A 26,188-nucleotide genomic window follows, 5' to 3' on the forward strand; every position below is an offset into this window, starting at 1 on the left:
CGTCTCCACAAAGACGTGAAGCGTGTTTACCTTCATCGTAAGCCAATTATTCTTAGTGACAAAGCAGACGCCTTACAAGACCTCATCCAAGCCTCAGCATTGATCGCTACTGGACTTCGATCTCGCAAATGACCTGGCCGAATCACAGCCCTCTTAGGCCTTCCATACTGCTTACTGTGTTTCACTACGGAATGTCGGAACTGCTCAACCGCCCCAGAGAGCCTCACAGCATCCAATCAATAGAACGGTCTGCCTTAACGATCCAGCAACGGCCCAGGTAGCTTTTGCGAACCAATAAATGCACCCAGACAAGAACGATTGAAGTTTGCGACACGAGCATCGAGGAACTGTCAGACCAACATGGGTACCTGCATGGGATAGTCAAGGGTAATGATACTTCGGTTATGCCAGAGGCCAGTAATTACCGAGTACGTGTCGCAGAACATGCCTAAGCAATATGTGCACGTTGTGGAAAACACCTATGCCGATCAACAACAAAACGTCACAGATGTGACGGGGAAACTGGTTTCCGTCGGGAATACGCGTATAGTGTGTCTACTGACTCGCTACAATGTTCACTCTCCATCATCAGTGACATGATCCACCCAAAACCTGTGGAATCGATCACAATGGTTCCAGCATGACGCATTCGTCCTTTCTCTCATGACCAGGTTCTGATCCCGGCGTATGTCCGAAAAGTTGTGTCCATCGCAGCGCAAGATCTGCGTCAGACATTTCTCGATTCTGATTTTCCCGTCCTGAGTGCAAGATCGACACAGAGCATGATGTTCTCTCATGAGTGTGGTAACGAACGAGTGACGTACAGAGATTTCTTTCATGGCTGGAGTAGCACTCCCATAGCCCGGACTCTCACTGCATGAATTGGACACGAGATCCATGGCAACGACTTCAATAGATAAGTGCCACCGATATCTGCAGCTGCATACAGCAAGTACGAGACACTTAGCAAATGTTCAGTAACCATACATCGGTACGTTTAAAATTCGGCCTGCATCGCTATATTTGCAGCTACTTTCTCGTTCGTTTCGCCCCAAACTACGACTGCGCAGAAGGAATGGCATCCAACGCCCTTTTGAATGTCTCGACTAGTTTGCCTGTCTCCTCCAACCCCACACTAAATCGAATCAGATCAGCTTCAACACCCCATTTCGCGCACTATGATACCATTGTTAGCAAAGCCGCCATGTCAGCAGCGAGAGAGAAGGTAAGTTACTTACCCAGTCCAATTCTCCATAGTGCGCAAGAATCACGTAGGGCGAACTCAACGTGAAGTTTGTGCCTAAACTGGGTCCTTTCACGGTGTCGAGGTTGTCGAAGAAAGCGATCGCGTCCGCTTTAGTGAAAAAGGTCGCGGACAGGAGACCGCCGTAGCCACCGTTGGGGTTACGGCATTTCTCGTAGAAATGGCGAGTTGGTGACGTCTTGGGGTAGTTTACTTGTTTGACTGTCTAGTGTTAGGCAGATGCTTTAATTTGACATGTGACGGCGGAAAGTATATGAACGCAAGGGTGTAATAGAAATACAAAGATATGGAGGGAAAACATACCGCGAGGGTGTGCGCTCAGTACATCGCAGATGGCTTCAGCGTTGGTACCGATACGATCAATTCTTGAGACAAAGTCTCGGCTGTTGCGCTCGAGGAAGATGCTGTCTTCGGCCCAGTGGTTATCTTCGTAGTCTTCTTCCCATGTTCGTTTGAGAAGGGCATAGTTCTTTGCTTTTGGGTTGAGCACGAGGCTTTAAACGTTTGTCAGCAGATGTTCTCTGGAATAGAGACGTACAAGAAGTGCTTACCCTCCACCCATCACGTTACTGTCTCCACTAAAGACCTTGGTTAAACTACTGACAACGACGTCGGCATATTGTAAAACATTGACGTTTATGAAGTTGCCAATAGTCTCATCTACAACTACGCAGAAGTCGTACTGGTCCGCTAGTTTGCGTATCCGCTCTAGGTCTGGTGACCTCAGCAGCGGATTTCCTGGGAATTCAGTGAACAGCGCGACGAATCTTTCGCCGCCTTCCAGACGCTGTTCGAGGTCGTCCAGCTCCTCTGCTGAGCCGAACCCGTAGAACTGCGAGCCTGGTCCGAACTTCTCGGTTATCTTCAGTGTATCGATATAAGGGAAGCTGATTTTGTAAGCGTGGTATAAAGGGACGAAGTAAGAGGCTTACCCGTAAACAATGGCTCTCTTTGAGCCCTTTGCTCTCAAGAGATTCCGGTGAGCATTGAAAATCGAGCTCATTCCTGTGGGGTACAGATATACATCGTCTTCAGAGAATCCTGCGACCGGCCGCCTCCTTGCAGCATCATGATCCAAGGTCATTGCTTCTGTCAAACTGACGTCCGCAGTCAATGAACCCGCGATGCGCCGGCGAATGGCTAATTTTGCATTCTTAGTTTTGGAGAGATCCAGGTTTCGACCAAATCTCTCTTCCACAAACTGAGTGGGATCCTGCACCTCTCCATTGCCGTTGGTGAAATCGCCCGAGGTGTCCAGGTCAATTGACGTCTTCTTCTGATATCGTCTGGGACCCTTGCATACTCTTGCTGACTGATTAAGCGTCGAAGCGTCTACTAGAATGCCTTCCTTGAAAAGCTGGGAGCAGTACTCCGCTCTTCGACTTGACACACCATCCCCAGAGTGCTGCCAGAATGCTTTGGCAATGCTAAAGCGCTCTTTTGGGAAGAGGACAGCTGAGACTCTCGGGGATATGATCTGCAACTCTTCCGAACGTGCTCTCTCAGCTGCAGGTACGAAATCAAGAATCCGGACTTGCGACGCATCCAGGTCGGGTGCTTGCCGTAGGAAGAAGTCCTGACATCTTGATGCGGTGGCGTTTGTGGGGAACAGCATCGCACTCTCTTCATCTTTTCCATGCTTCTCGACGATGGCAGCCGCAAAAGCTTGTATAACCTTATGTATGAAGAATCTTTTGATGGTTAGCGTGCGTTCGCCATGTACTTCGCCACACCGCACCTAGGATAGCCAGTCTTCATTTTGCTGATAACCCATTCTTCACCCTCTTCATATCCTACGTTTGCCCGCCATGTCGGCAGTGAGACACTGACAGCCTACACTCGTTAGTACATTGTATGGAGTCCATTAGTGAAGTTGGACGCACGTGCTCAGTTGCCGGTGGCAGACTCTCTCCCACTTCTACGTCATTCTCCAGGACCATTGGCGACATGTCGAAAGTTGATATGGGGAGAAATAATAGAACAGCGACTAAAGGGTGAGAGGGACACCAGTAATGGGGCAGGTAAATCAGATATAAAGACGCAATGACTCCAATTGCACAAGGGATTATTCCAAAAGCCGATTAGCTCCGACTTCGGCACTTGCGACGTGCTAAGTGGAAATTTAAGGTTATCGATAATGCAGCGTCACTTTCTCCGCGTCTCTATGGCAGCCCGGAACGTGACTGCATCCACATATGCACCCTCGATTGGGGCATTTGAACCGGTTCACGCTCGCACTGGCCCCACTTTTGCGTTGTCTTCTTCTGTAGGAGCTTAGGCTAGCTCCCCAATCGACACGATACCACCAGTACAACAATGGACAACCTCACCCCATCGGACCTCTTCTCGCCATCCAAGGCGCGCCAGCAACGTGCGCAGGCTCAGGACTGGGCGCATATCGACTCATGGCTGTCGTACAAGTACGCTGGTCGTACAGTGCCGACGTTCGAGCGCAATGACGAAACGCTCAAAGTACTCCGTGAGCTGTCTATGGCGAACGAGAGGGCGGATGATGAGAGGACGGTAATGGAGCGCTTAGAGAGGGAGGCTTTAAAGGAGCTGGATGAGGTATGAGAATTATAGGTCCGCAATAGCAGTCGCGCTTCGAGCACACCGCTCACGACGGTAGGTCCAAAGGAATGAAGACGACGAACAGATACTATCGAGCCTCAAAGCAAGCCTGACTCCCGAAGGCGAGCAGGCGCTTGATGCGCTGGCATCTACAGCTGTAGCCCTCAATGCACCGGCCGCCAACCCTGAGACCATCGCGCACGCTCTCATACAGCATACGACCGCCTCACAGAGCCTCACGAATCAGCTGGCGCATATTCACACGCTACAGAACTACTTGGATAAGCAGCAAACCCTCCTCCGAACCCAACTGCACGAGCTGCAAACGAACCCCGCCTTCGCAACGCCGTCCAGTCTCCAGCGCCAGACGACGGAACAGACGCGTCAGGTTAAGCACCTACGTACAAAGATCCGCGAACACGAAGACAAATTGTCGTCCCTTCAATCATCGCAGTCGCGAAATATGACGCCAGGATCCAAGAACATTGGATCTGCCGAGGCCATCACCGACATGTTGGAGCAGCAGAAGGTTCTGGATGAGCTGCGAGAACGAGTCGAGGGCTTGGAGCGGCAGGTTGCCGAGTTTGGCGGCTTACCTGCAGACAAGGAAGCTGCCAGGAAAGAAGTGGGTAAGCTGGAGGTTAGGCTTGACGAGTTACGTAGGAGCAGAGACGAGTTGTTCGAGGGCATGATTGGATAGTAGTGGTACAAGACGGCTATAGACTACAAGACCCTTGGAATTCTACCTTGACCTACACTGGCGCATCCGTCAACGGCACATACTGTACACCATACAACTTTTGGCGCTCAAGACTACCGTCTTCCTTCTTGTCGATGACATAAATATACTGCGCCCAGCCTTCGGCGACTGGGACAAAGAGCCGGCCCGGAGCTTTCAATTGATCGGTCAAGGCCTGGTGGTGGACAGCAGCAGCAGCTCCGACATGAATGGCATCGTACGGCGCACCCTCTGCCCAACCTTTCCGCCCATCTCCGGTCACAAATTTGACATGCCCTGACTCCAACATGCTCTGTCCCTCTTCTGACTTCCGCATGTTGCTGTCTGCTAGATCGTTCAAGGGCTGAATATGATCGATGCCAATGACGGTTCCGTTAGGCGCAACTAGGTTGGCGAGAACAGCTGTAAGATAGCCTGAGCCGGAACCGACATCAAGGACTTTGGCACCGGGCTGCAGGTGGTCGAGAAGTGTTTCGCACGCTGAAGCATGCATGTGCGGTGCGGAGATGGTGGCCTTGTGGCCTATAGGCTGTGGAGAATCTTCGTAAGGTGATGCTGGGGCGTAGTGCGCGCGGTCAACCTATTGACTGTTATTATACCTGAACTAGTTGTTGTTTTCGACACGTCTAATCCTACCCGTAGCATGGCGTCTCTGACACGTTCAGACCCAATAAGCTTGTTATTTACGAGATTTGTGATCAGCGCCTCGTTAGTCTCTCCAGAACTTCGCCAAGCCATGCTGAAAGCTCTACTCTGTACCTCGATATGGCGGTGACTGGTGGAAAGAGAGGGCCCGCGTATGCGGTTGAGCTTAGTTAGGAACGGCACCGTGAGTAGAGATGTTTTAGGAAAGCAAGGGGAAAGGATACTATAGTCAAGTAGATATGTACTCATGTGTATTGTTGACCACCATGAAGCTCCAGGCTAACGCGATTATGACTGTCAATAGCTCATGGTGCATGCATAGAGTACATGTGGCAAGCGCGCCCAGGTGAGGAGCTCGTGGAGCTGTCAATGAGGGGTGTGATGTAAGGGACGCGACATGCTTGATCCCTGCTATCGATAAGACGACCCTTGTCGCGCCAAAAGTCCAGAGAAATTTCGCGTCGCATTCGACCAACCCTCAAGCACAACCGCCATGGCCCCACCCGCGACAAAACGAAGGAAGCTCGAGCACAGCGACTCGGAAGCTGAGAGCGAAGGGAGTTTTGCTGACTTTGGTGAGGCCGACACTGGAGCCGCGCTGGACGCAAGCAACGCCGAAGATGCAACCGCCCAGAGCGGAGACGACATGGACGGCGTGGAAGCCGCCGAAGATGGCGAGGATGACGAGAGCATAAGCGAGGATGAGGAAAATGACTTCGAGGAAGAGGCAGATGTTCATCCGAGCAGAAAGCAGACCACCGCCGGCAAAGCGACGAGCGCAGCGAAGCCACCTAAGAGACCTGCGCCGAGCCTCCAGGACGGCGTATACACCGCCGAGTCCTTCAAGTCAAACATGTTCAAGCTCCAGCTGGATGAGCTGTTGGATCAGGTCAAGCTGAAGTACGGCAAGAGAGAAGCTCCTGCAGAGAACGCAATGCGAACCCTCAAGACCATCATTGAGCAGATACCCAGCCGCGATCCACTACCGGTTCGTTACAGAAGAATTGAGTGGAAGAAACATAAGCTGACAATACGCAGATCGCTGAAGCTGAGAAAGCCCTCAAGTCAGCCGGTGTCGCAGTTCCCTTCCCCACTCCTCGCCCGCCGAAAGACGCCTTGTATAAGCTGCAGTATGAACGACCTGCGAGCATCAATGCGACCGGCAGTTACCCGCTCAAGACTGCGACTCGACACGAAGACGTCTTCTCCGTCGATCTGGTAGTCACAATGCCGAAGAGCATCTTCACCGACAAGGACTATTTGAACCACCGATACTTCTACAAGCGCTCGTACTATCTGGCTTGTTTGGCTGCTGGGATCAAGTCTTCGAAAGAGCACAAGTTCAAACTGTCTTTCGACACTCTGAATGGAAACCAGCTCCAGCCCATTTTGACTGTACGTCCGAGCGGAAATGGGGATGCTGATGACTTCTCGAGCTCCAAATGCCATATCAACATCTTGGTCGCATTGCCAGAAAACACCTTTGCGCCAGGTAAACTTTTGCCCAACTCGAACTGCGTGCGCCCCAAGGGCAGCGACGACGAAGCGTCTGGCAAGGCTCTTGCTGCAACGCCATTCTACAACAACACCCTACAGTCGGACACCAACGTCACAGCCTACCTCAAGCTTCTCCACGGTACCGCATCGAGAGCTGAAGCGTTCAAGGATGCTTGTATACTTGGTCGTATTTGGCTGAAGCAGCGTGGTTTTGCCAGTCAGCTTCGCAAGGGGGGATTTGGCAATTTCGAATGGGCTGCAATAATGGCTATACTCTTGCAGCCGAATGCCGGAACTGGCGCTCAAACCGTTTCTTCTGGTTTCAGTAGCTATCAACTCTTCAAGTCGACACTGCAGTTCTTGTCGAGAGGCGATCTTACCAAGAAACCATTCATCTTCCAGGCAACCAACATTACTATACCAAAGACAGAGACTTCGCCTGTCGTGTTTGACGGACCGCGAGGACAGAACGTCCTTTTCAAGATGACCCCATGGTCCTACTCGCGCTTGCGATCTGAAGCCAAAGCAACTGTAGACATGCTGAGCGACTCTGTGTTCGATCACTTCGACGCTGCCTTTATTCTGAAGACAGAGTTGTTGAAGTACCGTTACGACGCCACACTCGAAATCCCCTTCGCGTCGCTTGGATTTGATACAGCAGGCGAGGAATACGACCAACGTATTACCGAGACTTGCAGGAAAATCAACAGTACCCTGACCCGCGCTCTTGGTGACCGTATCACAGCTCTGTCTTTTACTATGCCTGGAGAGGAATCCTGGTCCATATTATCGCGACGCCCGCAAGAAAAGCAAAGCAAGAGCATACTTGTAAACTTTGCTACGGATCCTGCAAACGCCACTCGTACCGTTGATCATGGCCCTTCCGCAGAGAACAAGCAGGAAGCTGCTTCCTTCCGCAAATTCTGGGGCGAGAAGGCGGAGCTCAGGCGCTTCAAGGATGGTAGCATTCTCGAGAGTGTTGTTTGGTCCGTCAAAGACACATCAGCTTCGGTGATGGAACAGATTGTGCTTTACATCTTAGGTAAGCATGTGGGCGACAAAGTGGCAGAGTCAGCCAGGTTCTCAAGTGATGCGTTCGGCCGCCTTATACCGGCTGGTCAGATGCAGGGACAATCCGGAACGGCGCCATTCTTACCCATTATGAACGCTTTCAGTGCAATGGAGAAGGACATCCGGGACTTGGAAGAGCTCCCGCTTCGACTTCGTCATCTGAGAGCCGCGGACCCGCAATTACGTTATTCATCCATCGATGTTCCATCCCCAGGCCACACTCCTGCCTCAGTCGTACTACAATTTGAAGGTTCTGGACGCTGGCCGGATGACCTTTGTGCCATACAGCGGACCAAGATCGCTTTCCTGCTCAGGCTAGCTGAGCTTTTGTCAAAGCTCGAAGCCGGCTACGTCGCTCGTGTTGGCATGGAGAACCCGTCACAGCCAGCTCAGAACCAGGCGTTCCTTGATGTCACTGTGGTTGCGGGTTTCACGTTCCGAATCCGTATCTATCACGACCGTGAGCCTACTCTGTTCGATCGTCAAATCAAGGATAAGTCGCTGGATGGCGTATCGAGAGAGTCCGCGGCTACATCCCTGGCATTGTACAAGCGCGAGTTCGTACAGGCGCCTCTACATTCGCAAGTCCTACAAACCCTATGTACCCGATTCCTGGCCCTTTCACCAGCGATACGGTTGACGAAGAAGTGGTTCGCGTCGCACCTCCTCGCCCCACACTTTTCCCCTGAACTTATTGAGCTTCTCGTCATTCGCACGTTCCTACAACCATATCCTTGGCCCGTACCTTCAACCGCAACCACCGGTTTCCTACGAACATTGTCATGGATCAGTCGATGGGACTGGAGACATGTCCCGCTCATTGTAGACTTCTCAACAACATTTTCTGCAAACCCTGCAGATCTGGAGGACACCACATCCAAAGGCATGAAGTCTGAAGATCTCGACCGGTTGCGGACACGATTCGAAGCATGGCGTCGCATAGATCCCGCTATGAACCGCGTCGTGCTCTTCGCTGCGACCAATCTAGACGAAGAGGGTACAACTTGGACAAACAAAGCAAAGCCCGAGAAGGTCGTTGCTGCGCGCTTGACCGCATTGGCGAAGGCCGCTACACAGGCTGTTCGTGCGGACGAAGAACGTCTGCTGGGGCACATCAACAACATAGATGCTGCTAAGATGCAAGAGGCTCTGAACCCAGGATTGCTCTTCACACCTGGTGTCTCCGACTTCGATATAGTCATAACTGTATCATCAAAGTACACTCTCAGACCAACAAAATCTACCAAGAGCACACCCAAGTTCAAGAACCTCGACCTTCAAAAGGCAACATCAAGTTTATCGCCGGCCGTAACACCACTTCCACAGCTTTTTGCACAAGATCTGTTAGATGTCTATGGCGATGCTGTGTTATGGTTCTGGGACCCGGAGACACTGGACAAAATTGTCGGATTATGGAATCCGATAGCCACCGCACAGAGAGGTTGGAAGATCAAAGCTGGATGGAACAGCGTGCCAGTCACTGGAAAGAAGGATACCGTTGAGATCAAAGTAAATTCAGAGGTCATTGTGCATGAGATTAAGCGACTAGGTGGGGAATTGGTTAAGAGCATTGACGTCAAGAGCTAGTGTGTTGTAGGTAATCAGAGAATAGGAGCTTCTATCACAAGATTTTCAGAGAGACAATGAAACGGATTCAGTACCCAGTTCATTAACGTTCTCAAACATAGCATCAGCAGCGCGTTATGTATCTGGTGTACTCAACAATAATGTGGCTCAGTAGCCAAGACGCGCGTTTTGGCAGGATCGAAGGATGAGCATGCCAAATGCACAATACCGCACCTCTGCAATCCGTTCCCTAATTCGGCCTTGACTAGTTTGTTCCGAAAATAACGTAGAAACGGCAACGAAAGATAGAGATCTAGCATGAAAATGCTGGGATGCATGGAGCGTGTTCGCCCCTGACGCTTTTTCGTTACTGTCACAAGCGTACATACGAAGTATAACCATTCGGTCGACATGACAAGTCTACCAAACTCTTCTTAGCATAGCATGTCGCTATTCCCACTCTCAGGCCCGCAGTTCCACGCCACAATGCCCAAAGTAGTTAAAGTATAGTCCAGACTGCCAAGGGTTATCAACGCGGTACCCTCAACACTATCTCAAGTACACGTGACAAGGGTCATAGCGTAGACTCTTGTGATATAAAACCTATGGGTTTCGGCCGATGTCACGTGTCTACTTTGCTGCATTCAGCCTGGAGGACTTCGCTTAGCTTGGAGTACCCGCCTCCTTCGTCTCTGTTGGTCTGTGCGTGCTTACTCGGTATATGCTGCATCGACTATGCCTGGTAGAGGCACTAGTTGGCTCCTGGTTCAAGGTGAATAGAAGGGAATATAAGATGGAGGGTATGGTAGTGAAAGATACTCAACAATATGTCTCCTCATATTTTCTCAAGTGGCCTGCGGGCTTGTACTGAAGAGGAATGGATAAAGACTACACTTGTAACGCCTCTCATTTCTTGTGTTGGCAGAGAAGAGCAGGGCTTGAAAAGGTATCTGGGAATCAAGTATGGCAAGCTGGGGGATTGGCTTGCGGCGCCTAAGCTTGTTGCTGAGTATGGGGAGAAAATGGTTGATGCTACAGAGTTCGGGTAAGTCACTTCTGTTCCACTCATCTCATCCTTCAAGTAGCGTACTTACAACACTAGACCTCGTGCGCCAGCAATGGACGGTTGCGCATTCGAGCAGTCAACCCTGATCCAATGTACTATCGGCACTGGCCCTGAGATTCCCATGTCCAGCACTGAGTGCCTCAACCTCAACATTACTGCTCCATCCCTTCCCAGTGGTATGAGTATTGCCGTCCCGGTGATGGTCTTCGTACATGGCGGTGGATTCATCATGGGCGCAAACTCCTGGCCGCAGTACGATCCAGCGCGTCTAGTCAGAATGAGCGCAAAACTTGGCACCCCAGTTATCGTCGTCAACGTGAACTACCGTCTAGGTGCCCCAGGAAACCTGACGAGCGAGGAATTGAGGAAAGCTGGATACCCTGGGAACAACAGTTTGAGGGATCAAAGATGTGCGTTGCAGTGGGTTAGAAAGCACATCGGTGCATTCGGAGGTGACGCGGATAACGTTACCTTGTTTGGTGAGAGCGCTGGTGCTGGTACGTTGTTGTTCCGTGGCATTTCAGTGGGCTGTAACAGAGCTAACCAGGTAAACAGTCTCGGTGTTGCATCAATTGAGTTCCAAAGAGCCATTGTTCAGACGTGCGATAAGCATGTCGGGAACACCGATCATGCTCAAGCCACTATCACCGTCTGTTGCTGAGAGATCATATAACGCCATCGTGCAAAAACTAGGCCTCACGCACGTTTCGACCCAGGAACGTATCAATAGTCTTATTGCCATGAGTCCGGAGGAACTTGTTGAAAAGACTCCAATGGATATGCCACTTCTACCTTACATCGATGGCGATATTCTCTCAGAAGCAGCCACATTCACGCAACTTTCGACCGATACACTCCAGAGTCTGAACAACAGCTGGTGCGAAGAGTTGCTGATAGGATCATGTGCTCATGATGGCAATGTCTTCTTCTTCATGGGCCTTCCGAATGATGGGTCGGCGTCGGCGATCCATTCATCCTTCTCTCGCAATCTTCCTACGTCTGTCACCCAAGCCGTCTTATCAGCATATGGCGTTACACCTTCAACCCCTGATGATGAGGCCATGTCCTCCATCGTCAATTTAGCGACAGACATTGCGTACCGTCTCCCTGCAAAGTACTACGCTCGCGCATTCAAAGGGAAGGTTTCCTCCTACTTCTTCACCGAGCCAAATCCTTGGCAAGGCAGGTTCGAGGGCAAAAGTACGCATATGTTGGATGCGGCGTTCTTGTTCCAGAACTTCGAAGAAAACCTTCCTGTTGAGGCGAAGAAGACGGCTCGAAGATTAGCTGAGGACTTCATAACTTTTGTGCATGGACAGGCTGGTAGTGCATGGGCAGAAGGAAGGACCAAGGTTTATGGGCCAGAAATTGAGGAAGGAAATAAACTGGAAAATGTCGATCTAGATTGTCTGAGCGCGGCGTGGGACATGTTCGTTTCCGGTAAGTAGATTGGCAGGAATTTGCATAGCGATTTTGGCTCGACGCTTCCAAGATCATTCTGCGCTCTCGTACTAACCAAGCATATCCGTTGGAAAAAATATATAATCTAACTGTTGGTAAAGTCGTGTTTCTCGCCGAGGTATCTTCACGTGTAGATATCACCCAAGATGCACATCGGTCGGAAGTCCCCGAGCACCTTCACCCCCGCACGCTCCATGTAGTTTAGTGCGGGGTAACCTGTATCTGTCCACAACTCCCGGCGTGCTTCATGTGGGGTCTTCGCGACCCATCTCCACGCCCCATGGCCACAACCACGATGATGCCTGCCGCGCAGCTTAGCCGGAGGATGCGTCCGATCGGCAAAGACGCGAGCTTGGAGCAAGAGTCACCGGAACGACATATAGTACCTTTTACTTGCAAACCCTAGAGTTACCTTCGCAACTCGCATCATATCTGGAATAAACGGAGTAAAAGGATAATAACAAACATGTCAAAACCGGTGGCTATCGTAACAGGTGCAGGCTCCGGCATCGGCGAAGCAGTAGCAACCCACCTGTACAGCAAAGGCTATAAAGTCGTCATCGCAGACCTGAATCCATCATCAGGCGAACGTGTAGCCGCAAGCCTTGGCCCCGACGCGATTTTTCACCAAACCGATGTTTCCTCCTATAAATCGCAAGCACAGCTCTTCAAGCGCGCTTACGAATGGGGTGGCAACCGTCTGGACTTTTGCCATGCAAATGCTGGTATCGACGATAGACAGAACATCTTTGAGGATATGGACAAGGAAGAGGTGGATGAAGAAGGTCTGGTGAAGAAGTTGAATACGAAGACTATGGAGGTCAACCTCGAGGGCGTGATGCAGGGATTGTGGCTGTTCAAGTATTATGTTAGAAGAAGCAAGGAGGCAGGTGGTGGGAAGGGTAAATTCGTCGCCACGAGTAGTGCGGCCGGTTTATAGTAAGTACTTCTTTTCCTGGTGCTTGTGTTGAGACCGAGCACGAGACTAACGAGAGCCCAAGTTCCATGATACAATGCCCCCAGTACACAGCCAGCAAGTATGGCGTGGTGGGTCTGTGCCGCGCCTCTGGACCCGTATTCGTCAAGGAGGGCATCACAGTTAACGCAATCTGCCCAGCCTTTATTCCAACAAACCTCTGTCCTCCAGAAGTCGCAAAGCGCTGGCCTAAAGAGCACATTACGCCTTTGTCAACAGTGAACAAGGCTATTGATGCTTTTTTAGCAGATGACACATTGACCGGCCAGGCTGTAGAGTTGTCTCAAGAGAATATCTATTTTAGGCAGCCGGTCGATTACCCGAACGAAAGCCAGCGGTGGATTGGCGAGGAGAGTGATAAGATCTGGAATTTAGGCTACCAGGAACCACCAAAGAGGCAAGGATACTGAGAAAGATACAGCAAGTAGTACTTTTACAATGATCAAAACTCCTGTTCAATAATCCAATCCATCTCTTTCTGCTCTCTCGCTCTCCTCTCTCATAACCTTGGCATGCGCCTCACTCCTAGGCCGGATATCACAATGGAATGGCTCCGGCACACTAAAGAACCCAGGCTCCATCTTTGTGTTGACATGTGCTTCTTTGCCTTCTTTTCCAACCTTCTTAGTAAGGTTAAACCCCCAAAGTACCCGGGACACGTTGATAAAAAGTGAACGTTCGGCGACGTGCACGCCTGGACATGAGCGTCGTCCTGCGCCATAGGCGAAGTGGTCACGCTCTGAAGGATCGGCAGTATTCATGTAGTGTGCTGCAGATGCAGTATGGTTTAGGTAGCGAGAGGGATCGAAAGCTGAGGGATTGGGCCAGAGGTCTGGGTCGTTGTGAATTGCCCTGTGACGATCAGTAAAATCTTCATCTCAGGATGCCAACAAGTAAAGTGAAGAGACAGAGAGTCATACCACCAGTTCAGCACTACAATACTTCCCTTGGGAATGAACCAGCCCTCGTACCAGTCATCCTCGCTAGTCGCATGCGGCATTCCAAATTTGTTCACTGGTCTCCACCTCAATACTTCCTTAATCACACCTCTCACATAGGGCAAATTCTCCTCATCCTCCCACGTCGGTAATCTGTCCTTGCCAACCACACGATCTAACTCTTCCTGTGCCTTCTTTTGCGCCTCAGGGAATAAAACCATAGAAAGGACAAAGTTGTTCAGTGTCGTACCTGTAGTTTCAGACCCGGCTTCAATCAGCCCACCGCACGTGTACGCTGCAGCCAGCTCATCGATGCCCGACTTCTCGGGTCCGTTTAGGTAAAATGTCTTTGTGAAGCAATCTTTTGCTACCCCAGCATCGGTGTCCTTCTTGAGCTTGTTCCAGAGATCAAGGTACACTTTGCTATCCTGTTCACGGAGCTTCTGGCCGTGTGTTCTCCAATTCCCGAACAGCCATTGCGGTAAGGACGCTAGCGCAGGAAACGAATCAATGGCCCATGCTCCTGGTGCAGTATTTCTAGTGAAGCGCTCCAGCACGTCGTAGATGCGTTTTATGAGTGGATCGTCCCAACTGGGTATGCGATAGCCATATGTGACCAGCATTATGACGCTGGCGGAGTAGCGTCTGTTGATGGACATGAAATCGTTGGGATCTTGCATCAATTGTTTTAACAGAACTTTGCTCTCAAAGTCTTGAACAGGTTGGTAATTGATACTCGCGTTGAGATTGAGGAGCGCGTGGCTATGTTTTCGGATGCTGCGCCACCTGGGTCCATATTGCATGAACAATTGGCGTCGGCCTGCGGATAAGACATCTTGTGCCATGGGTGCAGGGGCTCGTGAGGAATAGATGTTCGATTTCTTATCCATCAAGTCTTTGACGGCCTTTGGTGAAGATAGCCATATGTAGTCTGTTCCGCCAATCTTGGTGTGAAATACATGGCCATATTGTTTGCGCCATGCGATGACTTTATCACGCACAGCTTCCGTATCTGCGAGCTCAAAGAGAGAACCGACGAATGGGTGCCCTTTTGGGCCTGGTGGTAGATGTCGACGCCGAGAATCCTACAGGTGAGGTCAGTAGAGATACGAGACGGGCTATCGGATGAACAGCGTTACCTTAATAGCGTTCGGCACAACAATGAAGTATACCGTCAACAAGAGTAGTATTGGTGTTGTAGTGATTAGCCCTAGTTTGAGGACAAAAGATGATCCCCAAGATGCCTGAACGATATCGAGGATGGACATGGCCGATGCTCGCTATGTGGAGATGAAAAGCTCAGTCACTACGAATTCTGACTGTTCAAAGATCAACTTCAACCTATGATAGTTCAGCTCTACTTGGGAAAAAAAACTTGAAGTCTTTCAATCTTTACGGTAGCTCTTGTTGATGCCGCATCATACCAAGCGTTGGGGTATAGTCGTGGGCGTTGCAGCTTCCCCGCAAATGCCCCACAAACCGATGTACCCCAGAATACACCAGTACGGTACTAGTGGAATGAAGTCGGCAATGAAGATATGAGGTCAGAGTTGAGTAGAATATTATGGACAGTAAAGAAAACCGAGCGACACGAAGACTTCACAGTCTCGACACTTGTCGACCATGCCGTTAGATCGCGACGCATCCGGTCTGACATTCGTTCACCACCCCTCCGGTCAGCGAACTCACTACATCCTCGACGACTTTACCGATCCTTGGCAACCCCGAGAGACAATCTTGATACAACATGGTTTTGGGCGGCATGCCGCGTTCTGGTACCATTGGGTCCCAATCTTATCTCGCCAATACCGTGTCATACGACGCGATTTGAGAGGCCACGGACACTCTAGTTATCCAAAGGACACAGCAAAGTATGACTATACCGTAGATTCAATCTTGGGGGAAATCCTCGACACGCTCGACCAACTCAGCGTGGAGAAAGTGCATTTCCTTGGCGAGTCAACTGGAGGTATGCTGGGCGAGATATTCGCAGCCAGGCATCCCGAGAGAGTTTTGAGCTTGACAGTATGCTCAACACCTACTCATTTGCCGGCACAAGCTCTACAACTCTTCGCGTTCGGTAAGAAGAATTGGCCGGCGGCATGCAGGGAGCTTGGATCGCGGGGTTGGGCGGAGGCCTTGTCGCGAGTTCCTGGCACAATTCCGGTTTCGGATCCGCACTATCTTCCGTGGTATCTGCAACAGATTGCTGTTAGTGATGGTGAGGGGTTGGCTCAGTATGCGGAGTTCTTGTCAACACTGGACGCGAGACCGTGGTTGAGGGAGATCAAAGTACCAACATTGATCTTATCGCCAACGCAGAGTGCTGCTGTGAAAGTACAAGACATGGAGGTTTTGGCTGAGACAATCCAAGGAAGTAAGTTGGTGCTCGTCGAGGGCCCGGGCCATGAGATATATGTCAGTCAGGCAGAGACATGTCAGGAAGCATTCCTCGCTTTCTTGAGGGATGTGAGTAGACAAGGCACTGAAAAAGCAAGTCAGCATGACCAATGGTTGTGACTTTTCATTATTGAGTGCTGCCTGTGCCATGTACAGACGTATTCGCTGGTATCGCTTCAATCCGGTTCCAAATACACAATTAAACAATGCCCGCCCATTGTCTGCACGAAACGCCGCCAATGCAACCATGAGTGGGTTCTAACCTGTACGCTCCCAATGCGCCGCTATGCAATTATCATATGATGTGTGAAGCCGATAACGCGAGTAATGGATGTGGTGTGTGCTACGCACCAGGGTTGGTGGTGTGGCGTATTGCAGTTCATGCTTCTAATCGTTCCCGTTCCCGTCGTCCATTCATATCCAAGGCCATCTTTTTACTGAACTCGTAGCAGCTAATCATGATAGCGCATGCAGGCGCGATCTTGAGACATCTGGCTGCCCAGCCCTTGAACAGACCCGGCATGCCTTGTTCGCGGTAGATATGCGCGAGGAAGCGTGGCATGGATTGGTCTTCTGGCCGTGTTGAGTTTGCGATGTCCTTTGCAGTGTCGCCCATGTGCCGCGCAACTTGTTGGCGTGTCTTTCCAACATCAAATGGTGTGGTAATGAAAGCAGCAACTGCTCCTGACGTAGCACCAGCGATGAAGCTGTCGACCAATGTGTCTCTATGGTTTTCCTGGCTTCTTGACCTGCTTCTTCTCCGTACTCTCTCCTCGCCTCGGCCCATGCGGAATTCGAAACCATCGTTCCTGGCCTCCCTTCTTCCTCGTTGGTCTGTCAAGACGTTTCTTGTGGCTTCGTAACCCCACCAGTACATGGCGGAGAAAGGTACATCGCGCCAGAGGGTCAACGTGAGGCCTCTCCATAAACTGGAGACACCCTGGCTGCCGACCATTTCTCTGAGCCCGTCCATTGTATCGCGGAAGTGCCCAGCGGCGGTGGCAGTAGAATTTGCTGCCTGCATTCGTGTTCGGAATATTTCGATGGGACCCACTGCTACGGCAGCAAGAACTCGCGCAGTGGCTCCTGCCACTAATGGTATGTACGCATCGGAAACTGTTTGTCGCAAAGGTGAGGCTTGTGCTGTTCGCAGCCAGTCGTATCCGGCGAAGTAGATGACGTTTGCAGGCACTGCCATGACTAGGGTCGGTGACAGTCCTCTCCAGAGTGTCCGCGGGCCCTCGTTCTGGGCAATCTTGCGCAGACCGTCCCAAGTGCTATTTATGGTTTTGCGTTCGACCTCCTCCACGGCACAGCTCAAATCGGCGGGGTTTATGGGCGCCATAGTTGGCCCCGCTACGCAGAAGGGTGCCTTGTTGTTCATCCAAAAAACCTCTCTGCAGCACGAGGAGATGCCGAGATTGGGTGGTAGATCGCGGAATTGTGTGAGTGTTGGGCCATTGAATCCGCGTGGGCGTGGCGAGGTGGTCGGGACGGTTTCTTGCGATTGCAGTCGTACGCGGACGACGTCGAGAGGGGTGACTTGCTGGTGTCAGTTCTGGCATGGCAAACAACTGCGTAGATGCGACATACCCAGCAACGACGTGAGGACACTACCCGAGACGGCAGACATCATTTTTTGGCCGAGCGACACTTCTCCCACGCCGGTCGGATCCGCTGCCTCGGCTCGCTGCGTGGCCATCGCCATGTTGCCTACTTTGGGAGTGGCAGCAGGGAGGTGGGGGATAGCCTCGAAGCGGTGCGAGGGGTCTTGTCAGAGGGCTGGATGCGCAAAAAGGGCGTTGTGCGCATTGTCTTCTGGAGTGATGGGCGTGTATAAGTGGTGACGAAGGCGACGGGAAGCTTTGACGCAACGACTTAATTATCGGAGCTACACTTTTTGGCGCGTCATTCCCGCGCCGCCCACGTTGGATGATTGGCCCCTCATGCCGATTGTCAGAGACAAAAGGGCGTCGGCTTATCAGATGGCGCACTGCGCGAGGCTAGAACATGGATCGAGTGGCGCCCGTCATCGCCCTGCCGCAACTTCACAGGCCCCGTCATGCACGCCTAATCACTGCGAGCACCGGAACTTTCTCTAGAGTCACACGTCAATTGAATTCGTATCCTTACTAAAAGCCTGTTGCTAGCCTCTGCATTGGACCCTGTTCTCGTCCACATCCTGCGACTTCGGACATACCGCGTCTAACCGATACCCAAGTACCACCGCTCTTGGCCAAGTTTGCCATGGACCCTCAAGACGTTCCCACCAACACCGAGGCCGAGCTCGAGTCTTTCCGACAGAAATGGAGGGAAGAAGTGACTGCCAGATCAAAGGGCAAGGCGCCTGCCTCGCCTGTGTCGGTCAAGAACACCGCTACTTCATCCTCAACGAGCAAATCTCATGCAAACAAAAGCAATGCGCCTGATGTGCAGCATCACACTCGTGCTCGAAGCCTAAGCCTAGAAGGCGGTGACGAAGTCAACTCCTATACCTACCATAATCTGGGTGAGAAGCAGCATGGCCGGAGACTTGATGAAACGAGCGCTCAGACCGCTGCCCCCATTGCTGAGGAGACCGAACCGACGTCTGCTCTAGAACATTATGAAAAAGCCGTAGAAAAGGAAAGCCAAGGTAGTCTGGGTGACAGTGTAGACCTGTACAGAAAAGCATTCAAGGTGCGTTGACTTCAATGTCACCATAAACTATCGTCTGATGTTGGTAGCTCGATTCTGGCGTTCAAGAGACGTACAAAGCGAAACACTTCCCGCCCTCATATTTCAAGAAACTCAAAGCTGCACAAGCAGCAAGCGCTTCAGTTTCATCATCAACACCAGCATCGTCCCACCCTGTACCCAAACCCCAGGACCCCAACCCATCCAATGCCTCAGCCACAGTGCCCAACACTGCCCACCACTCCCTACATGGTCTCTCTTCCACGTACCAAAGCCTGATCAACGAATACGCCAGCACTTCTATTCTCGGTGAGCTAGCACCAACCGATCTAAGCCCCGCGCCTCCATGTCCGATATCCAGTATTCCAGAAGAGATTGTTGTTGAGATATTAGAGCAACTCGCCATACAAGACATTGCGTCATTCGCTCGCCTGGCCCAAGTGTGTAAACGCCTGGCTTACCTAGTGACCACCGAAGACCGTGTTTGGAAACGTTTAGCTCTAGGGCCCGAATATGGCTTCGCGTCCATGCACTACACATGGTCGTGTCAAGTTGGTGGGAAACCGCTCAATGACGACGACATGGGCGGAATCACTCTAGGTGCTGCAAACCTTGACCTCTCTGATACCGAAGACATCGAAGCCGCAGCCGAATCACTCTCTCCAGCAGCACTGACCCAGCTTCTCGTCCCAACACCATACCCCACTTACCGCACACTCTTTCGACAACGCCCTCGCATTCGGTTCAACGGCTGCTACATCAGTACGGTCAACTATACGCGTCCGGGACAAGCACTACCTACAACATCATCCTGGAACTCGCCTATCCATATTGTAACTTACTTCCGCTACCTGCGCTTTCTGCGCGACGGGACATGCATTTCTCTACTCACCACTACCGAGCCCGCCGATGTGGTTCCCTACTTGTATGTCGAACACATTCACAAGAACCATCACAACCTGCCCAGTGCACCAATGAAAGATGCCGTGTTAGGCCGCTGGCGCATGAGCGGTCCGGAGCCTGGCAGCGAGGAACCGGAGGGCACGCTGCATATCGAGAAACCAGGCGCCACGCCAAAGTACATGTACAAGATGGCACTGAGTTTTGGCAATGCAGGGCGAGGAGCTAAGAACAACAAACTTGTTTGGCAAGGGTACTGGAGTTATAACCGGTTGACGGATGACTGGGCCGAGTTTGGATTGAAGAATGATCGTGCCTTCTACTTTAGTAGGGTAAAGAGCTATGGCATGAGCTGGGGCGAGAGAGGCATTAAGGAGTCGTAACGAGTGTGAAGGAGCAATTCAAATATCCTTGATAGAATTCACTGCATCGTTTCATGTCCATCGAAAATTCTTCGGTGCGCTCAAGACTTGTGAACAAGATACTTGTTCGATTCATCATTTTTGCATTATTCATGGACATCTGCGTCTGCAACATGGCGTAGCATAGGTGTCTCTGTCTTGGTATACACACTCTCTTCTGCTCTGGTGTCTTTACCGTCTGGGCATTCCGCGGCCGCGTCCCCTTCCTCCACCACCCAGCGCCCTCTGTGCAGCGCCAGGCGGTAGCGGCCTGTTGGGGGCTTGTGGTTGCTGTGACTCCTGGTTCTCTGCATACTGTTAGCATTGTTTTGCCCTGGAATGTCATCTCACATACTGATTGTCTCGTCAACGCTCAGGATCAAGCATGCCGCCTCCGTTGCTGCCTGCAGAGCGTTGACCTTGACCAGACTAGGCTCCCAGACGAACCTCTCCATGTTGTTCGCTATGCTCTCTGTTGTAAAGTCGACACCAGCCCAGATGTTGCCCTTCTTGTGTTCTACGCGGAGTCGGTTGAGAATGTCCGTCGCGTCGACACCGGCGTTATCGCAGAGCTGCCTGGGAATGACCTCGAGGGCCTTTGCAAACGCCTTGATAATAGGTTGTTGCTTATGCGGGATGTTCTTGTCGGCGTAGTTGTGTAGGTATGAGGAGATCTCCATCTCGACGGCACCACCTCCGGCAACAATGTTCCTGTTCTTGATCGCACGCTTGACAATCATGATTGCATCGTGCAAGCTTCGCTCGACCTCGGCGATGAACTGCTCTGCACCGCCGCGAAGCACCAATGTGCAAGTCTTGGCCTCCGGGCAGCCCTCGAAGAAGTTGAAGCGCTCGCCACCAATTTGTCGCTCCTCAAACGATTCGCAGGTTCCGAGGTGCTTGCTCTGAATATCAGAGCAGGTGGATTGAAGGCTCGCGCCTGTTGCGCGGCATACGCGGTCGAGATCGTCTGCCGCTACGCGTCCAGCACAGAAGATGTCGCGGTCCGCGAAGTACTGTGTCGCCAAATCTCCAATAGGGAGCTTGCTCAGGACAACCTTGGCACCCGTCTTGTATAGCGCTTCCATCTTGTTGTAGATAATCTGCCACTCTGCGTCGACAATCGCCTGATATTCCGAGACCTGCTCTACCCGTACCTCAGCGTTGTCCTTCTCACTCTTCAGCTCAAGTTCGACGTTCAGGCACACGATCTTCGGCTGCTTGAAAGTCTTCGGTTGTTGCTCGAAACCAGCGTATGAGAAGGTCTTCTTGAATGCGACACCATTGACAAAAAGCGAATCCTGGAGCGCACCACCAGTAATCTTCTTTACTCCGATGAGCTTCTCGTTCAGCTCGTCCTGGTCGAGCGAGAGTACAGCGTCTACGACCATCTTGGTGAAGAAGTCGGCATTCCTGTGAATCAGCTTGCTGCTCATGGCGGTCGCGGCAAGTTTCTGGAGAGTATCCCGCTGGTTGCCCTCGGCAGTGTCTACGGCGATCTCCATAATCTTGTTGACAGCAAGATGCGATGCTCTCCGGAGGCCTTTCATGATAGTCTGGCTACTGACTCCCTGCTCGACAAAGTCCTTGATCTCCTTCAGTATCTCTCCTGCAATAACCACGACGGAAGTGGTACCATCGCCCACTTCGGCATCTTGCGATCGTGCGATGTCGGTGAGAACGCGGGCGGCGGGGTGAACGATATCAAGGAGCTGTGTACAGTTAGACCCGCTAAGGAAGCTGAAATTTTGCAGCAGGCTCTACCTTCATGACTGTGGCACCATCGTTGGTGATTGTCTGCCTGCCATTCTCATCGACCATGAGTAGATCACCGCCATATGGTCCGAGTGTTCCCTTGATCGTGGCCTGTACAGCAAGGCAAGCGTTGATGTTTGATATTACCTGACCGCGGCCCTGTGACTGATCGGTACCTGAGACTGTTAGCGATGTATCAAAAAGTGTCGAGGCACCTACCCTCCCGCAACACCACAATGGTCGGTGTTTGACCGCCGAACGACATGCTGTCTGATTAGAGAAATACAAAGACTCGGGCCCAGATTGTGGAAGCTTTGTGATTCAAATAAAGCTGGTGGTGTGTTGTGAGGGGCACGGTGAGCTATGCGCAGCTGTATGCGGGGATCAAACAAACGCGTCCCATGAATTTTCCCAATCTCCAGAGCACGACCCTTTGCCAAGCCGGAGGACCGTGCGTAAGTTTCCCGACTTCTGTTGACAACCTTCGCTCGGCATTCTACAGTCCTTCCATGCATTGTACCACAGTTACGTCGTCGCATATCCCAGAAGCTCCCAGCCTAAACACTTGTCGTCGACGCATTCGAACGATCAATTCCGTGCTGCATAGTGACATTGACACGGCACATATGACCTCGTGACCGCTTCGTCTCCCAGGGTTGATTGCCAATACGATCTGAACCTATCGCAGAACTTTGCCATTATTCCCGACTGCATCTCGAGCTCTCTCGTAAGCGTTCATATTACGAGCATGCCGGCCAAGACATCTGCCAAGAAGGTCAGGCCATGTAGTGCCTATGATATTCGCGTAGTACTGACATCTGTATAGATGGCACCCACACCCAAGACAACGGAGGACATCTGCCTACGTCGCCTAGAACGCCGTTCAAAAGAGAGTGTAGAGAAACAAATTTCGCTTGCCGAAACCATATCACCCTTGGACACCTACCCACCTTTACTACGCATCCCGTCTGAGATTCGGAGGGAGATTTTCCGATATGTCTTACCATCATCAAACAAGCGATTTATTCTCTACACCGATTGCGACGCACGATCCATCAGCAGGAAATGGAACAAGAATTGCCGCCCTCACCCTGACAGACACTTAAGTCTGGATGTTTTACGGACGAATCGCCTGATCTATCACGAATGCCTGCAAATCATATACTCGGAGAACCAGTTCCATTTCTATGCATTCAACTATTTGCCTGTTCTGGATTTCATACGTCATTTAAGCCCTGAAGCCAAGAATCAAGTCCGCAATGTGCGGCTCACACCTTTGACGGATAAGCAGGATGATCCGCCAGCGTCGCACGATGTATTCTGTACCGTCATGCATGACTCTTTACCTGGACTCAGTCAACTACAGGCAGATCCAGTAGTCTTCTTCTAGGAAAAACGGCCGGTTTTCCTTGATTCTTTGTTACTACCACCAGCCAGCTGGGAGGCATTCGCAGTTAATTCTTCTAGTAGACTCTAGCTTCCTGCATTATTGTATACGCCTTGCAGACACATTACATGTCTATTCAAAGGTGCGATAGCCTTCGTAGAAGCCTTCTCCATTGTCGCATCCAAGTACATAGGCGAATTCACGAGGACATGCTCTCGCGTTCATAGCGCATCTATGAGCTACAGATCGACTTCATCGTTGTATGCCGGCCATTTCTGTTCCTAATGTGTGTCGCTTCCAACAAGGCTTCATGACGCTGATCAAATCAGATTTCGTCTATCCCAGACCGTCTGTTCCGCAGGTTTCAGCGGCTTGTGTGAGCCGATGTACTCCAGGAGACCCAATTTAAAAGCGCATCAGCGATGTCAATGGGACTGACCGGGCAGTTCAACTGGCATCGCAGGTGTGCCTAAGAGCCTTTTCTGTCTGGAGTGGTCTTCGATGATCACCATGAGGTCCTGGTGTTCAGAGGCGGACGCAATATCATAAGGGGTCTTGCCTTCTGAGTTCGCCTGAAATGGATTTGCGCCTCTCTCGCATAGGAATGAAGTTACCGCAGCGCGAAGACTCAAATCCCATTTGTATGCCCCGGTCCAAAAACATACCGCTTGGTGCAAGACAGTCCCTCCAGATGCCGTTATTGGGGCATTGATATCCCATCCGCGGTGAAGTAGAATATCCATAATCTCAGTAATCCGTTTTGGGACCAGGTGCTTTTCAGCCTCCGACATCGTTTTCATCAGCCATGACCGGCTCATCAGCTGTCCTGCCAATGTCGACCATGTGTCTGGTGAAGCCGGTACCGCACCATTCATAGTGAGCAGGTCGACCATGATCACCTGCCGGGCGCCGATGGCAAAATTTAAGGGTGTCAGAGTCGTCGAATAGCCGAAAGGGACTTCGTTGACGCCGAAACCTGCCTGTATCAGGGCCCGCGCCATGTCAACTTCACCAAATAGAGCGGCAAAGTGCAGTGCTGTCACACGCTCTGTGCGGCCACGCTTACGCACATTTGACCGCCAGAAACCTTTCTTCTTATTCAGTGTAGTCATCAGAGCTCCGTAATCTCCATCGCAAACAGCCTCCTCAGCTCGGTCTCGGGGTTGACAGCCAACTTTGTTGAGTATCTCTTTACGGGAGAGCGGCTTCGCCTTGTTTTCCCCTTTGTACTCGGGTTCAGATGAGCTCGCAACCGTTACGTCTGCTTTCCTTATGCTAGGAGAGTAATCTCGTACTTGGCTTTCATCTTTTGAGAACCCCCGCTCTGTTTCACTCGATACAGAAGGGTGCGATTTCTTTATACGAGGACTCGAATCCGACAAGGTAACGTTCTCGGATGCAATACTTCGAGGTGTATGCCAAGGGTCAGCTACGTGTGACTTCGTCATCACAGACGCCGAGTCGCTGCCATTGTGATCCAAGGATGACTCTAAGGTTGTTGTAGAGAGTCTGCTGCTATGGGCTCGCTCTGCAATCGTATCGGCATCGACAGGTCTCACTCGTGAGAGCAGTGAGGCGAAATCTAGGTGCTCTACATTCTTCCCAAGTGATTCTTCGACCACTCTCAACACGGTCTCCCGGTTGGCCTCTGGTATCATAGCAAGACACGATTTTGCAAGCGCACGGTTGTCAAGCAAAACATAGATGTGGGCCATGAGCGCCATCGATTCTAAAGAGGCGGCACTTTGTTTTCCTTGTAGCCGTCGCCGTGCTTGCAAGGTCTTCTCGCATTCGATCCGTGCGCGGTCGAGAAAATTCATGCGGACGTACAGCTGAGCTAACAGGTGAGTTGCATTGTGAATCCATTCACGTTCTGTATCAGAGTTCGCTGATTGTTCAACGAATCCGGTCAAAGCCTTTTCGGCATCTGCCGGTCCCTGAACGTGGTACGCACAAACTGCAAGCTTATAGTGCAGACTGAAGACGTCGCAGAAAGCTCGCCTTCGCTTTTGCAGCAATAGCAATATCCTTAGCGCTTCTTGAAGCAGAGAGTCTGCCTCTTCCTGAGAGGTTCATGTCAGAAGTCAGTGTATGTCTCACACGCAATTAGTATAGGGACATTTCTCACATATATACCGGCGTCGAACGCTTGGGAGCCAGTGCTCAATGCCGCTTTGGCGAAGTCGGTATCCAGATCATCATCCGAGTCGGACGCTTCATGTTGTTGCATGTTTTGGATCGGCGACAGACTTCTCAGTACACTATACGTCCTTCCAGGGCTCTTTGAAGAGATTGCAGGAACTACAGAAGAGACCCTTGATTCTTGCTGATCTTCTCGTATCGCTTGTATGGCCTTCGCCCATTGTGGGACACGGTCATCGTTACTTTCGATATGTAAAGCCTGAACGGTCCGGTTTACAGTTGGATTTCGCTCGCAAATTTTCATCTCTTTGACGATAACTTCTTGCGCGTACTGCATCAATGTAGCTTCTGTATGGGAATATCGCCAAGTTGGACCGATCCGAGATGAGCGTTGCAGCTTGGTCACCATGTGTTGCAGCTCCACAACGTCGGATGCAGGTGGTCGCTCGGGACGGACAGATACAAGATGGGCAAGTACACTGTAAAGTGATTCAGCATCCCATAATTACTTGTTGGCAAACAAGCAACTTACGTGTGAACCAGGAGCAGCGTAGTCCTCAGGTTGTCACTATGTCTGCGTACATTCGCTACCATCTCCTCGATTTGATCCAGAGTTGCTAACAATCAATCCAAACTGATGAGACTGACTGACTGACTGATTGCTTGGCAGTCAGTTCAGTGTCAGTTTAGAGCTCTCGTCTTATCAGTCAGTTCAGTTTAGAGCTCTTAAACT

General features: G+C 51.2%; 11 protein-coding genes across 11 annotated transcripts; 5 read left to right on the forward strand and 6 right to left on the reverse strand.

Annotated features, from left to right (window-relative positions):
• Positions 1-1,056: 1,056 nt before the first annotated feature.
• J4E82_009928 (uncharacterized protein) lies at positions 1,057-3,204 on the reverse strand (the record flags this gene model as incomplete). Its single annotated transcript, XM_051736148.1, has 7 exons — positions 1,057-1,176; positions 1,239-1,465; positions 1,568-1,758; positions 1,816-2,151; positions 2,197-2,955; positions 3,003-3,097; positions 3,148-3,204. The coding sequence occupies 7 exons, from the start codon at positions 3,202-3,204 to the stop codon at positions 1,057-1,059; spliced, it is 1,785 nt and encodes a 594-aa protein (XP_051584101.1).
• Positions 3,205-3,580: 376 nt separating this feature from the next.
• J4E82_009929 (uncharacterized protein) lies at positions 3,581-4,535 on the forward strand (the record flags this gene model as incomplete). The annotated part of the gene is made up of 2 exons (XM_051736149.1): positions 3,581-3,832; positions 3,894-4,535. The coding sequence occupies 2 exons, from the start codon at positions 3,581-3,583 to the stop codon at positions 4,533-4,535; spliced, it is 894 nt and encodes a 297-aa protein (XP_051584102.1).
• Positions 4,536-4,587: 52 nt separating this feature from the next.
• J4E82_009930 (uncharacterized protein) lies at positions 4,588-5,312 on the reverse strand (the record flags this gene model as incomplete). Its single annotated transcript, XM_051736150.1, has 2 exons — positions 4,588-5,154; positions 5,211-5,312. The coding sequence occupies 2 exons, from the start codon at positions 5,310-5,312 to the stop codon at positions 4,588-4,590; spliced, it is 669 nt and encodes a 222-aa protein (XP_051584103.1).
• A 400-nt stretch (positions 5,313-5,712) lies between these two features.
• Positions 5,713-9,374, forward strand: J4E82_009931 (uncharacterized protein; the record flags this gene model as incomplete). The annotated part of the gene is made up of 2 exons (XM_051736151.1): positions 5,713-6,207; positions 6,258-9,374. The coding sequence occupies 2 exons, from the start codon at positions 5,713-5,715 to the stop codon at positions 9,372-9,374; spliced, it is 3,612 nt and encodes a 1,203-aa protein (XP_051584104.1).
• Positions 9,375-10,375: 1,001 nt separating this feature from the next.
• Positions 10,376-13,266, forward strand: J4E82_009932 (uncharacterized protein; the record flags this gene model as incomplete). The annotated part of the gene is made up of 5 exons (XM_051736152.1): positions 10,376-10,398; positions 10,456-10,916; positions 10,975-11,859; positions 12,381-12,819; positions 12,882-13,266. 5 exons carry the CDS (start codon positions 10,376-10,378, stop codon positions 13,264-13,266), a joined length of 2,193 nt encoding a protein of 730 aa, XP_051584105.1.
• Positions 13,267-13,311: 45 nt separating this feature from the next.
• J4E82_009933 (uncharacterized protein) lies at positions 13,312-15,062 on the reverse strand (the record flags this gene model as incomplete). The annotated part of the gene is made up of 3 exons (XM_051736153.1): positions 13,312-13,708; positions 13,777-14,879; positions 14,934-15,062. 3 exons carry the CDS (start codon positions 15,060-15,062, stop codon positions 13,312-13,314), a joined length of 1,629 nt encoding a protein of 542 aa, XP_051584106.1.
• A 1,511-nt stretch (positions 15,063-16,573) lies between these two features.
• Positions 16,574-17,902, reverse strand: J4E82_009934 (uncharacterized protein; the record flags this gene model as incomplete). The annotated part of the gene is made up of 2 exons (XM_051736154.1): positions 16,574-17,736; positions 17,788-17,902. 2 exons carry the CDS (start codon positions 17,900-17,902, stop codon positions 16,574-16,576), a joined length of 1,278 nt encoding a protein of 425 aa, XP_051584107.1.
• A 539-nt stretch (positions 17,903-18,441) lies between these two features.
• J4E82_009935 (uncharacterized protein) lies at positions 18,442-20,153 on the forward strand (the record flags this gene model as incomplete). Its single annotated transcript, XM_051736155.1, has 2 exons — positions 18,442-18,873; positions 18,921-20,153. The coding sequence occupies 2 exons, from the start codon at positions 18,442-18,444 to the stop codon at positions 20,151-20,153; spliced, it is 1,665 nt and encodes a 554-aa protein (XP_051584108.1).
• Positions 20,154-20,363: 210 nt separating this feature from the next.
• Positions 20,364-22,191, reverse strand: CCT7 (T-complex protein 1 subunit eta; the record flags this gene model as incomplete). The annotated part of the gene is made up of 4 exons (XM_051736156.1): positions 20,364-20,479; positions 20,527-21,883; positions 21,936-22,102; positions 22,146-22,191. 4 exons carry the CDS (start codon positions 22,189-22,191, stop codon positions 20,364-20,366), a joined length of 1,686 nt encoding a protein of 561 aa, XP_051584109.1.
• A 483-nt stretch (positions 22,192-22,674) lies between these two features.
• On the forward strand, positions 22,675-23,316 carry J4E82_009937 (uncharacterized protein; the record flags this gene model as incomplete). Its single annotated transcript, XM_051736157.1, has 2 exons — positions 22,675-22,701; positions 22,753-23,316. The coding sequence occupies 2 exons, from the start codon at positions 22,675-22,677 to the stop codon at positions 23,314-23,316; spliced, it is 591 nt and encodes a 196-aa protein (XP_051584110.1).
• A 422-nt stretch (positions 23,317-23,738) lies between these two features.
• Positions 23,739-26,049, reverse strand: J4E82_009938 (uncharacterized protein; the record flags this gene model as incomplete). The annotated part of the gene is made up of 3 exons (XM_051736158.1): positions 23,739-25,376; positions 25,442-25,934; positions 25,988-26,049. 3 exons carry the CDS (start codon positions 26,047-26,049, stop codon positions 23,739-23,741), a joined length of 2,193 nt encoding a protein of 730 aa, XP_051584111.1.
• Positions 26,050-26,188: the final 139 nt, after the last annotated feature.

Source organism: Alternaria postmessia (assembly GCF_024291825.1).
Source record: "Alternaria postmessia strain BMP 2775 chromosome Unknown scaffold_105, whole genome shotgun sequence".
Taxonomy (NCBI): domain Eukaryota; kingdom Fungi; phylum Ascomycota; class Dothideomycetes; order Pleosporales; family Pleosporaceae; genus Alternaria; species Alternaria postmessia.